Raw genomic sequence first — 12,168 nt, 5'->3', positions numbered from 1 at the left:
TGAGTGCGTCAGTTGCCAGTAGCCAAGGCGTCGTTTCTCGCTCACGTGGGTCGGCATTGCAGAACAAAGAGCGGCATCATGCGCGCACGGCATGCACAAGGGCAAAAGGGAGGAACAAAGAAGCACGGTGGCGGCACTCAGCCACGGGGGACAAGGGTCCACATCGACTCTGCGGTCGGTTGACCTTCAGACGTCCGGTTTGTAATCACGCCGCCGCCGCGCAGTTCGTGTGTCTGCAGGAGACTGGGGGATGGAGGGAGGGAAGAGAGAGGCGGTGCGGCCCGCATCGATCCCGGTTGGGTGTGACAACGGTGAGGTCATCTCGTCAGGTCGCCGGCAGCAAAGACGGTCGCCGTCAGCGGCGGTCAGTGCCTTCCTTCTCCCACCGCAGCGCCACTCCACCGACGCCGTCGCCCGCCTCCTCCCCACCGACACAACGAGGAGACAACAGCAGGAGATGTAACGCCCGCAACGATCAGGCTGCCGCAGAGTCTCGTTGCAGCCGCCGTGACCAGACGAGTGGGATGCAAACAAAAAGAAAAAACAAAAAACAATTGCCCCCTCAAGCATCTCAGCACAAAGTGGAAGCACAGCAGCCGGCACACAAGGCGCAACGCCGTTCAGTGGCTACCAGCACTCACCCTCAGTTACGCGGCAACGTGAAAATGAACGAGCTCCTCCCACACAGCCATCCCGCAACACGAGTGAGTCACACGAGCAGTCGCACAAATTAACACCACGCCACGCAAACCAGCAATCAAAGACACCGCCGGCGAAGGAAGCGATGGATGGCTGCGGCGCGCAGCCGCAATAATAAAACATGTGTCACCTTGCTTGGGGCATAAGGAAGACGTCCAATCAAAGAGGCAGGCCGATTCGCACCAGAGGGAGGTAAGAGCAAAAAGAAGCAAACATTCGCCTGGGGCGATTGACCGGATCGTAAAGTTATTTACGAGAATCAAGCAATACAGTAGGAAGAGGGGGTAAGTGAAAAAGCAGTGGGCTCACCACACCCTCAAGCTTTGCCCCAAGTAAGTATATGTACACATATGTATTCCGATAGCCACTCTCGTGACATGCTGCGCTCTATTCGGATTGGATACATATATACATACATATATATATTAATAATTCACGAAGTGTCAAACCTTGGGGCTCTCCAGCCACAGGACCCCACCGCAATGTGGGAATCAAAAGGGAGTGGGTGAGATGGCAAAATTAAATTTACAAAATTATCTGGCGGCTATCGGTTCCCTAATCCCCTACAGCCGTGGTCATGCCAAAAATCATGCGGTATAAAAGTGTCGTAAAAAAGTGTATTCGTTTTATCAGGATACATACATTAATTAAGGTAGTCAGCTTTACTCGCGATCATTCTCTTCACAAGCTCCCCCAAAAAAAAATTGTTGCAGGAATCCCGAAAGGCGGTAAAGTGGAGGATCCCCTGTTGGAAGCAAAGCCGCGGCCCCTCCCCGATACGGCGCTGGCGCGCAAATTCCGGTGTGTGCTGCGATGCGAGACACGTGGTGGTGCTTTGCGGTCTAGTGCCTCCACCATCTGCTACCCGCAGCGCCCCGCCAGAGAACTCCACACGACCCCATCATGGCACAGCGCCCTCCCCGCAGCCCGAGTCCGTCTCCACGCCTCTCGCGATGGTGCCCCGCAGATGGCCCCGAAAAAGTTAGGCCCCAAGCTTGTGGCCGCCGGATCGCCCGCCACTTCCGACGCAAAGGCCCGCCGCCACAGCCAGAATGAAAAAACAACGAGCGGTATACAGACGGCTCCGTGGAACTCGATGTCATATCGTAAGCTTTGGCGATGCTGTACCTGAATGGGACGCTGATCAACGTTGCCGGGGTCGGCGCCGAACGGATACCATGCAGCCGCAGAACCGAATGCATCGCCTTACGTATTGGTCCAAAAAGCAATTGAGCAGCATCCCGCAGACAAGCAATGCGCCGTGTGGAGTGTCAATCTTCGCAGGATCACCGTCCCTCCCCACCGTTCTGCACGCAGGGCCCTTTCGTGGCGTCTGACCCGACACTTCGTCGACGCTAGCCCCTCCTTCGGCGTCGCAGCACCGAGGAGCGCGCATACGGATGCAGTTTGTCTTTGGCCACCGCGATGTATCCAGGAATGAGGCTTGTGATGCGGAAGCCCGGAGGACGTCAGACCACACACACACAGCTCACAGACACATGGATCACCGGCATGGTCGCACGGACCAAACGCATTATTTTCGCCCAACAGCTTAAGGCCGAAACTCCCCGCTCCACTGCAGCAGGCAACTGGGAAACCACGCGCACGGACACCACCCTCGCTCCTGGGGAAGAAGCCGCACTGGCCCGCCTCCGCGCCGGGGTCCCGCACAAACACGTGTGGTTGCTACGAATGCTGCGACCCAAAATCCCACGCACGTGCCGTCGCCGCGGCCCAAACGCGGGCGGAGCTACTACCACACATGCAAGCACACAAACGCTCCGAAACAGAGCCGCAGCCGGCACCAGAGGCCACAGCACTCCATAAACTCCCTTGATGTGGCGGGCAGGCGGTCAACGCCGGCGCCTCGGCCACCCACATCCGTCACAAGCGCCGCCCGACTGTAAGAACGTCACGGCGACAAAAATAGAGACCAAACACCCACGCGCCGTAGGGCTTGAAACGCAGCAGGGAGAAAAACAAATCCACACAGAGAATTCGTCTTCGAGGAATGCCCCCTCCTCCGCGCAGGAGGCGGACGCCGCCGAGGAACAACGCGCCATTTGCCCAAAATAACACGCACACGCCCATTCATCAACGCCACTCGGTTGCGGATTCCAGGACGGCAGGGGGCCAGGTTACCGGGAAAACGTGCGTCGCCCGCCGACAACGCCCCGATAGGACCACCACCGGCCGATTTTCGCCGTCCGGCATGCGACTTTCAGCGCCACAGCGACGACGGACTGGACCGCCACCGCAAGGCAAGGCAAGCCGCAGGCATCGACCGGACATCGCGGAAACTATCCAAAATGATGTTTGCAAAGGGACATGCCGCATCCACCCCGCTGCCAGGCCATGCAGGTGCCTGGAAAAAATCATGGAGCGAACGCTTGGGAGGTGAAGAATCTGTGCCTCGCAAAAATATTGGCGCAGTCGCTCCTCAAGGTGGAAAGACCCCGCCACCAAAACCGCCTCTGCGCGACAAGAAGAAACGGGGCTCCTCGCAGATACCGCATAACGCCAACGCTCCTGGCAGGTAGCTTTTCTCCTCTTTTTGTTATTTATAGATTGTTTTAGTGATTTATTGGTTTGTCGTTTTACCGATTCTTGGAAACAATGGATCATCGAGCCACCACGCCAGCCCGGGGCGGATGTGTAAAAGCTGTTTATTTCACGCTCTTCGCTGCAGCGCCCTGACCGGGGGGTTATGGTGCTTCCCATGTTGTTGTTTTTTATGGTAGCAAGAAAAATGAAAAATATGCCATCGTTTTATGTTGTTTTTCTGTTGCAGGCTTTACAAAACTTATTTTATGGCTGTCGCAGCTTTTAAAATTTGAGTCTTTTTCTTAGGGATATGGTGTGGGGTTGTTTTTGTTTTGTTTTTGTTTTTTTGGTGACAAACATTAGGAGCTTGTGAAAAGAATGATCACGGGAGAGCTGGCTAAATTAATTAATGTATGTATCCTGATAAATGAATGCATTCTTTATTATACTCTCTACCGTATGATTCTTTTGGGAAGAACGCGATTTTGTAGGGGCAGGGAGCCGATAGAGGCCAGATAAATTTTAAATTTTATTTTGCCATCCCACCCTAACCCCCTTTTGATTCCCACCACGCGGCGGGGTCTTGTGGTTGGAGGACCCCAAAGTCTGCCACTTCGTAAGTAACAATATTTCAAATCCTAACTGAGGACAAAGGACCATGCTAATGGTCCACGGAATTCTATATATTAAATGAAAAGGAAACATTGAGGCAATTAACTAAAGAACCTTTTTTCCTAACTTGTTTGGTTTCCATAGATAATTTCAGGATCCGGCCAGCTGCCCGGAAAACTATTCTGTTTTGTTTTCATACAATTTATTTATTGAAAATAAGCACATGATGAGGAAATTTTAATTTTGGTTTTACCACTATGTCGTTTATTATTATTATTATTATTATTATTATTATTATTATTATTATTATTATTATACTCTTTTATGAGGAGAATTTTGGCTTTGACAAGTAGAAGTTTGATTTTATTTCCGTGTGTTTTGGGTTTATTCTACTTCTTAATATATTGATGCGTGTATGTATGATTTTTCTATATTATTATTTTTTTTCCCCGTGAATTTATGTTGGATACTTGGTAGGTTTGTAGAGAATGTTCTGCTTGCGCGATGTCATGTCACAATTACCTGGCGATGGTGCCACAAAATGGATAAAGATTGAGAATGTGATTTCACCAATGTCAAGCGCGGACGTGGTGAAACTGTTTCCCGAAGCCTTGAGTTGGAACTTTACATCGCACGTGCAAAGAACCGATTATGTGGTGTCTTTTCCAAATGAATCTGTTGCAAGGATAGCGATGAAAAGAGTGGAAGGTTTATCTTTTTTGGGTGAAAAAATGGATTTTTCTTTTTTATTTGAGGATAACAAACTTGAAAAACCTTTACCGCTTAGAATGACAAGTTCCTATCCTAGGCTATATTTTTTGCCTCCGGAGGTTTCTTATCAAAGCCGTTGTGATGATGCCGATCGTATTGTTTCCTCAGTTGGTATAACGTTTTCGTCTTCTCAAGATTGGGTAAACGCACGGTGAAAAGATGAATTGGGGTTATGAACTTTTAGGTGTTATTCATGAAGCTGATTTTTTGCAGCTTCTGTTGGTAAATTAGTCGTTTTGCTCTTTTTTTGTTTTACTGACTCATTTTATTTTATTACCATTGTTACCATTACTTTTATTTTGTTTTATTTTATTTTTATTTTTAAGTGGGACGATTTATTAGGATCTTGAGAGTTTCCTTGAGTACGTATCTTCATGCAAAATAAGGACATTTGTAAGAAAGGAAAAATGTGGTAATATGTCCTCCTATTAAGATTCAGTTACCAGTTCTTTTCAAGCTCATGAGAATTCCAGATATGTAGCTGCAGTATTAAAATAGCAACTAGGGAGAAATGTGGAGATTACTGTCTATATATTTTTTATTTTGGTATGGTTCTTCACTGTTATTTTAAATTCACAGGATGTGAGGGATTTGTCAAATATATTAAAACTCTTGTACACTGTTGTATAAGATGCCGTAAGAGTTACTGAGGCTATATCTCTGGAGCTTTTAGATTCAAGTTTAGGAGATGGTGAGTTTGTAGTATCTGAACAAAGGCTTGAGATTTTAAATTATTTTCGGTAAATGAGCCAGCTGACTGATAATCAGTTTGATCCCACCTCAGATGGGAGAAGCGTATTATAAATTCTGCAAGAGTGATCGGGCATTCTGGGTCAGCTGGAACTATTTGAATTTTTTGGGGTTGTCTTACCAAAGGTAATTTCACTTTATATTGTCGATTATATCAAGGCCTGGTTTGTCGATTATATTGTTCTTTGACTAGGAGAAATGGACATTTTATTATTATTATTATCTTTTTTTTGTGGGGGGGGGAGTTAATAGATAGTTCTGAAGGCTTGGTGAGGGCATTTAGTTATCTGCAAGACAGGAAGGTCTGGTAAGGCGGTAAATATGGATTCAATGCCAATGACAAGAAAGGACTTTTTACCTGTTTGGACCTTTCTGATGAAAAAGGTGCTATTGCCAATCAATTTTATTATTATTATTATTATTTAGATATTTATTTTATGTTTTTTATTTTTTGCACGCTTGATATCCGGTATTTATTCACAGATTGCCGAAAGCTATACACGGAGTATTGCCTTTTCAGAACTTTTTCTCAGAACAGAGAGAATGAATTGTCTCTAAGATTTGTACATGATTGGATAAAAAAAAAGCTGTTCAGGTAGCAACGAGTCTCTCTTTTTATTCTTGTTCATCCATGGAGATAGGAAAATGTTTTTTTTATTTGGCAGATGACACCCTCGGTAAAAAAATTATTCTCTCCGTCTTTATGAACAGGAAGGCACGGGTATTTTGGGTGCATAAACAAATTGAGAATAGGATTGAGCTATTAAGAGTGTGACATAAATGTTTTATTGAGAATTAAATGCTTTGAAGGATTGCATCTTGCATCAACGGAGCGTAATGCGAATTTGAAGAAACAAATGAGGGAGTTCCCTTCTAAACTTCTATTATCGTGTGTTGTTGTCTTCTATTTTGAGTGTATCGAACAAGTATTTATAAATACAGTGAAATGCATGGTTGTTGTTTTTTTAAGGGTGACGATAAAGGTACAGTTTTCCTGGCCGGGTTTCCAGCGCTTCATGAGTATTTATACACAGTGGGATCACAGGTTACTTTAAATTCTTTTTTATTAGAATGGCAATGGGGAATATAAACTTATACGAAAAGAATGCTCCTTCTATAAGAATAATAGTAATAATAATAAAGCATTATTATTATTATCTAAAATTAGGGTGGGAGTTGTGTCAAAGCGAATATTCTTAAGAGGGGATGTAAAGCAATTGCGCTTATGACCGTGAGGTTTCTTTTGATTGGTGATTAAGTTTTGTTGTTTGATGACCTTTTCGTGAAGCTCTGCTTGCTGTATCTCTTTAAAAAGGCGGATTTTCTTTTTTAAAGCATTGATTTTTAAATTAAAAATTTAATTCCGTTTTCACCAATAAGGTACATAAAATTTACTATAGACTTGATTGGACATGAATTTTATTTTTGTACCTTGCATCTACCAATCATTGTTATTATCTATTTATTTATCTTATTTATTTCATTTTATTTATTTATTTTGTTTCCAGTGGTATTCTCTTGAATGAAAAAAAAAAAAAAATTTCCTTGTTTGCCCCATTACCTTTATTTCGGGCCAAGGGGTTTAGTATTCCATGGAGGGAAATATGGGGATCCGGAATCAGGGATTCTTCTTTCGGCGGCTTGAATTTCATCTTTATTTCAAGGGGATGTGATATTTATTATTGTTATTATCATTATCATTTTTAATTTATACTCCTCTATTTCATTACGTAATCCTGTTTATATTTATTGTTCTCCTTATTTTTTCTGCTGTTTGTTTGCTGATTTTTTGGGGGTGGAGTAGAAAAAATGGTTATAGAGTATCTTAATTCTGCAGACACGCAGCGTCTGATTGAGTTTCTGGGTGACGGAAAACTCAAGTTTTCTGTGCTTGAAAAGTCATTTAAAGAAGCCTTTCCAAAGGATACTCATTTTAATGTTTCTAGAGCCATCCAGCAACTGGTTCAGAGTATGATTAAATCAGGAGAAGGTGTAGGCATTGTGTCCTCCTTCTTTACTTTGGACATCATGTGCAAAATGGAGTGTGAAACAGCCAAGTGTGTGTTCTACGATGCACTTCTGGAATTAGAACGAGTCATGCGGCAAGATGTCTGTTTTACGGAGCAAATCAAGTATGCATCTAAGGAAACAAAGGAGGGGAAAAAATCTCTTGAGGCGATCAATGCGGAGAAGTATCGTTTCCACTGTGCAGCAAAGGGTTTTGCTTTTCGATTACTTGCAAACAAGGTTTCTCTGGATGAAACATCGCTTGCAGTACTTTATGATAAACAAGAACAAATTGATGCAGCGTTGAATGCATGGGAAATCAACAGTCTACAATTAAAGGAATCCATTGCTAATATTGCTCACTGTTGGACTCAAGATGTCGAAAAGAATTCATGTGAAGCACTGTCAAAAAACTCGGCGATTTTTGATTCTGGAGTCCGTGCAGCTTTGTTATTGCAAGCGGCACGACCACAACTTCCTTCCCTTCCTTTGGTGTCAGGTGAACTGCAGTTTCTAACCCCCGGAGGTTCCCCCGGGAGTGATTTACTGTTTTTTGACACTGAACCAGTTACAGAAGAGTGGAAGTTGTCAAAAAAGCTGATTGCATTGAGCTGTAACAGTCTTTTAAACAAGGAGGAACAACAGCAACTTATTCATACACTTTCCTCTGGTGATTTGTTTCATCGACTTGGAATAAACATCGAATTGCTCAGTCTTATGGCTATTCACAATCCAGATCTAAGCGCCGCTTTAATACTGAAACTTCCTCCCCAGGAAGGTAGTCAATGCATTCAGCAAATTCTAAAGAGTTCTGTTCCTCCCGAGCATGCTGAAACTGTTCTTCTGCATGCATCAAAGATCCTACAACAAGTGAATATTCGTGCCTATATCAATGGGAAACTACATCTTTTTAAGGAGAAATCAACCTTGTCTACTAGTGACAAGAATTCAATAAAAAGCTTTATCATGACTCTTTATCAGTTGGTGACTAAGGCTTCAAAAGAAAACAAAGAGGTGTACATTGCAGAGACGCTGAAGAGCGAAATCACACAGTTGTGTGAAAGGTGCGATCTCCCAGAGGTAAGCGCAAGATGGGAAGAACTGAAGTAATGCGTCTATTTTTTATTGAGATAAGAAGTATTGTCCCTTATTATTAGTTGAAAAATTAGGGAAATATCTATATTTATTTATCCATATCTATATCTACCCATCTATTGATTTAGATCTACCTTTAATTTTTTTTTTGTCTGAATTATTTATTATTGTATGAATTTGTTGTTGTTGTTGTTCGCGCCAACAGCGCCTTTTCACCATATCTTTGTTACTTTTATTCCTTTTTTTTTTTTTTTTTTTTTTTTTTTTTTTCTTATCGTTTTAGGAAAAGGGTGAGAAAATTTCTCTCTCCCAGCGGAAAGCCAAAACGGAATCATAATCATTGGGGAAAGAAGAAAGGAAAACAACAACAAAAAGGGCGTTCTGTTTGCTCTCAGTGGCATTGTTTTATTAGACATGTATGGTGAATTAGAGTATGTTAGTTTCGCCTATATTACACCTTCTGGAAAACTCCCATGTGAACTGGTAGAAAAGCAACAGTTGTCATCAATGAAGCAGATCATTGCTTCGTACAAACCATCAGATACTAATACTACTAATAATACTAGTAGTAGTAGTAGTTGTTGTATTTGTAGAACTAATAGTTCTCAGGTCCAAGCGATGCCTGTTTTAAAAGAGTCAGGAACTAAGGTATATGTGAAGTTTTTTGACACTCTTAGAAAAGTTACTAGGACACAATGCTTTTCTGTTCGTCTGCGGTCAAATATGTCCTATATATACGAAATGATTCACGCATGGCTTCCCGATGTGGGAAATTTGGTGTGTTATACAGTGCATAGCGATAGTCATGGAGTGCTATATCCATTGGTTAAAACGGTACTTCATCCACAGGATGATGTGCCTGAAATTATTTTTTCTCAAAAGTTTTTTTTGCCTTTTTATAAATTCACACATTGTTGGGGTGTAGTGAACTTATTTGTGTTGCGGCATCATGGCTCTCTTGTTCCTGGATACATACCTTTAATAGTTTATCGTTCCTCAATGCATTCTAAGGAAGCATTACAGGAGCAGATTTGTCAACTTTGTTGCACTTCTCCCTTAGAAGCCAATTATATGAAGTCGCAACTCTTTTTTAACTGCACTGTTTCTACCGGATTTGTGGATTTGGTTTCCTTTTTTGATTCATTTACCGACGATTCTGCGTCTCTTTCCCAGATTGTTGTAGTTTACCCTGCCTTAGCACCAGGGGATTTAGTGCATTTGGACATGGTGGACCGAACGAATCGAAGATTTGGTATACAAGGTATGATCAAGTGTAGCCGACAAAAAGACGGTCTAGTATGCTATGACGTGGAGGAAATGACGACCGGTTATCTGCTGGAAGGGTTGACATGTGTTCAAGTCTTGCCTTTGTGATTATTTAAGAAGCTTTCCCTTGAATATATATTTATTGGTGTTTTGGCAGTGCGGAATTGGCTTTTCGTTGGTGTTCTTTTTTTTTTTTTTTTTTTTCCAGTTTATATATTTTGGTATCTTGCTATGCATTGAATATTTTTGCTTATTTTTTTAAATTTGATTTTATTCTTCTGGGGTGTTTAGGGAAGTCCAACAAGAAAAAAGAGACATGGATCAGAAGTTGTGGTCTCTGCCGGTAAAACGGGTTCCAGTTGCACAGAAGGTGGATCGATCCGTGATATGGAATAATGCCTGCCTGTGCTATGAGCAGAAGTTGTTTGGTCAGGTGACTTGTGTGAGGTACAACAATACTGGGACGGCCGTCGGTTGTACCTCTACAAATCAACTCACAATCCTACGAGTGCCTCAGACAGAAGGTGTGATTACGAATGAGCAGCGAGAAAAAAAATGTTTCTCTCTTCGGTTTCGGGATGATGACAAAATGGTTCTACTCTCTGTTAACCAGCGTGTGATTGCTAGATCCATGCAAACAGCTTTTGAGCGGCAATTTTCGGGTCATCTTAGAGAAGTTAGGGACGCGATATTTCTGGACCGACACAATTTTGTCTCGGCTAGCGATGACACGACTTTACGGCTTTGGGATATTATGAATGAAAATGAGTTACTTATCTCCAAAACGCATACGGATTATGTTCGGTGTCTTGAGAACTATTCTCCAGGCTGCTTTTTTAGTGGTTCATACGATCACAATGTTAACTTGTGGGACACACGAGTTGGCTTTGAGCACCCTATTCAATCCAGTGGGCACAATATCGGGAGTCCTGTAGAGGCAATGCTCCACACACACACGAACATATTGATATGTACTGCAGGAGATCAATTAATATTGTTTGACATGCGTAAAGGTCTTTCCACAATGTTGTTGCAGGAATCACACCATACAAAAGCGGTGGTATCCCTTGCTTTTTCGAAAAGAAATAGTGTTCTTTTGACAGGATCGCTGGATCAACGCGTAAAGATTTTCTCTTTGGAGAAGGGGGGACTGGAACCTCTAGCGGGTAAGAAGTTTGATGCACCAGTGACTGCCGTGACGGTTCATCCAAATTTATCCGAGTTTGCTGTTGGCACTGCGGGGGGAGATCTTCGTATAATGAGGCTTGGAGGCGCTTTGGACCAGAACGAGAAAGAAGAAGAAGTGGAGTTGGTGGAGGATGAACTCGGAGCAAAAGATAAAAATACACAGGATGATTTTTTGGGTGCAAAGCTACATGATGTTCGACAGCAGCTTGTGTCGTATCAGTACAATCGTGCAATAAAGACAGCGCTGTATTCTCGTAACTCGGACGTTATTGTTTCTACGCTGGAGGAACTTATTCGTCGTGGTGCTTTACATGTGGCAATGAGTGGTCAAAACGACCGAACAATTGTGCGCATTCTTCGGTTTTTGGTGAACCACGTTGATTCCCCTCAGTTTTGTGAATCAATGATGATTGTGATGGATGTCATCTTTGAAATTTACGCGACGTGTGCCGGAAAGAGTAACTTCCTTCACAGGGAAATGATGATTGCACGCCGGCGTTTGGGATCTGTTCTCGCGACCCTTCAGCGCATGGAGCATACTTTAAGCATAATGGAGCTAATAGTAAATGACGTTTAAGGTTTGCATGTATCATCTAAAGAAAAGTAAACACGGGAGGCAAAGAGTGGAAATACACGCCACTGTTGTTGGTGGTATGAATGATGTTACTAATGAAATAAATCTTTTAGTCTTTTGCATTTAATTATTTTTATCCCTTTCCATCTTTTTTTCTCTATTTTATTTTATTTTTTTTCTTTTTCTTTTTCTGGACGTAGTTGCCATCACAAACGTCAGAAAACATTAATTGAAATCAAAAAAAAAAAAAAAAAAAAAAGAAATCTTCGCCCCGCTCTCAGAAAAAAAGAAAAAAACACACACACACAAGAAAAGCTTTGTCATGTTTCGTCGTATGGCCGTGACTTCGTTGCAGAAGGGTCTTTCACGCCGGGCTTTCTGCAACACCCTGCGACTTCTTAACCTGGACTACCAAGCATATAAGACTGCCACGGTGCGCGAGGCAGCACCTGAGTGGGCAGGAAAAGCTGTCGTGAATGGAAAAATCCAGGACATCAGCTTGAATGACTACAAGGGCAAGTATGTTGTTCTTCTTTTTTATCCTATGGATTTTACCTTTGTGTGCCCCACAGAAATCACAGCCTTTTCAGATGCTCAGGCAGAATTTGATAAGATTAACACCCAGGTCGTGGCTGTATCATGCGACAGCCAATATTCACACC

General features: G+C 42.9%; 4 protein-coding genes and 2 non-coding genes across 6 annotated transcripts, besides 17 other annotated features; 4 read left to right on the top strand and 2 right to left on the bottom strand.

Annotated features, from left to right (window-relative positions):
• Window positions 1–12,168: a sequence feature (heterozygous, non-Esmeraldo-like haplotype).
• On the bottom strand, window positions 8–83 carry Tc00.1047053508649.40. The gene has a single exon (XR_008255562.1). It is a non-coding gene; the product is annotated as a C/D small nucleolar RNA (snoRNA), TB8C3C3 (small nucleolar RNA).
• Tc00.1047053508649.30 lies at window positions 135–214 on the bottom strand. The gene has a single exon (XR_008255561.1). It is a non-coding gene; the product is annotated as a C/D small nucleolar RNA (snoRNA), TB8C3C2 (small nucleolar RNA).
• Window positions 1,116–1,391: a mobile genetic element.
• Window positions 3,565–3,589: a microsatellite.
• Window positions 3,605–4,037: a mobile genetic element.
• Window positions 3,759–3,779: a sequence feature (AT_rich).
• Window positions 4,120–4,171: a microsatellite.
• Window positions 4,919–4,948: a microsatellite.
• Window positions 5,581–5,608: a sequence feature (AT_rich).
• Window positions 5,780–5,799: a microsatellite.
• Window positions 6,717–6,739: a sequence feature (AT_rich).
• Window positions 6,831–6,875: a microsatellite.
• Window positions 7,186–8,493, top strand: Tc00.1047053508649.20 (hypothetical protein, conserved; the record flags this gene model as incomplete). Its single annotated transcript, XM_802000.1, has 1 exon — window positions 7,186–8,493. The coding sequence occupies one exon, from the start codon at window positions 7,186–7,188 to the stop codon at window positions 8,491–8,493; it is 1,308 nt and encodes a 435-aa protein (XP_807093.1).
• Window positions 8,564–8,660: a microsatellite.
• Window positions 8,709–8,751: a microsatellite.
• On the top strand, window positions 8,893–9,852 carry Tc00.1047053508649.14 (hypothetical protein, conserved; the record flags this gene model as incomplete). Its single annotated transcript, XM_802001.1, has 1 exon — window positions 8,893–9,852. One exon carries the CDS (start codon window positions 8,893–8,895, stop codon window positions 9,850–9,852), a length of 960 nt encoding a protein of 319 aa, XP_807094.1.
• Window positions 9,021–9,081: a microsatellite.
• Window positions 9,926–9,948: a microsatellite.
• Tc00.1047053508649.10 (beta propeller protein, putative) lies at window positions 10,061–11,509 on the top strand (the record flags this gene model as incomplete). Its single annotated transcript, XM_801999.1, has 1 exon — window positions 10,061–11,509. The coding sequence occupies one exon, from the start codon at window positions 10,061–10,063 to the stop codon at window positions 11,507–11,509; it is 1,449 nt and encodes a 482-aa protein (XP_807092.1).
• Window positions 11,634–11,698: a sequence feature (A-rich).
• Window positions 11,744–11,769: a microsatellite.
• Window positions 11,829–12,168, top strand: Tc00.1047053508649.5 (tryparedoxin peroxidase, putative; the record flags this gene model as incomplete). Its single annotated transcript, XM_802002.1, has 1 exon — window positions 11,829–12,168. A coding segment is annotated over one exon (340 nt), but the record flags the coding sequence as incomplete, so codon positions are not given.

The sequence above is a fragment of the Trypanosoma cruzi genome, genomic scaffold, assembly GCF_000209065.1.
Source record: "Trypanosoma cruzi strain CL Brener 1047053516989 genomic scaffold, whole genome shotgun sequence".
Taxonomy (NCBI): domain Eukaryota; phylum Euglenozoa; class Kinetoplastea; order Trypanosomatida; family Trypanosomatidae; genus Trypanosoma; species Trypanosoma cruzi.
Note: the sequence above shows the minus strand (reverse complement) of the source record. Positions and strands in the feature narration are given on the sequence as shown.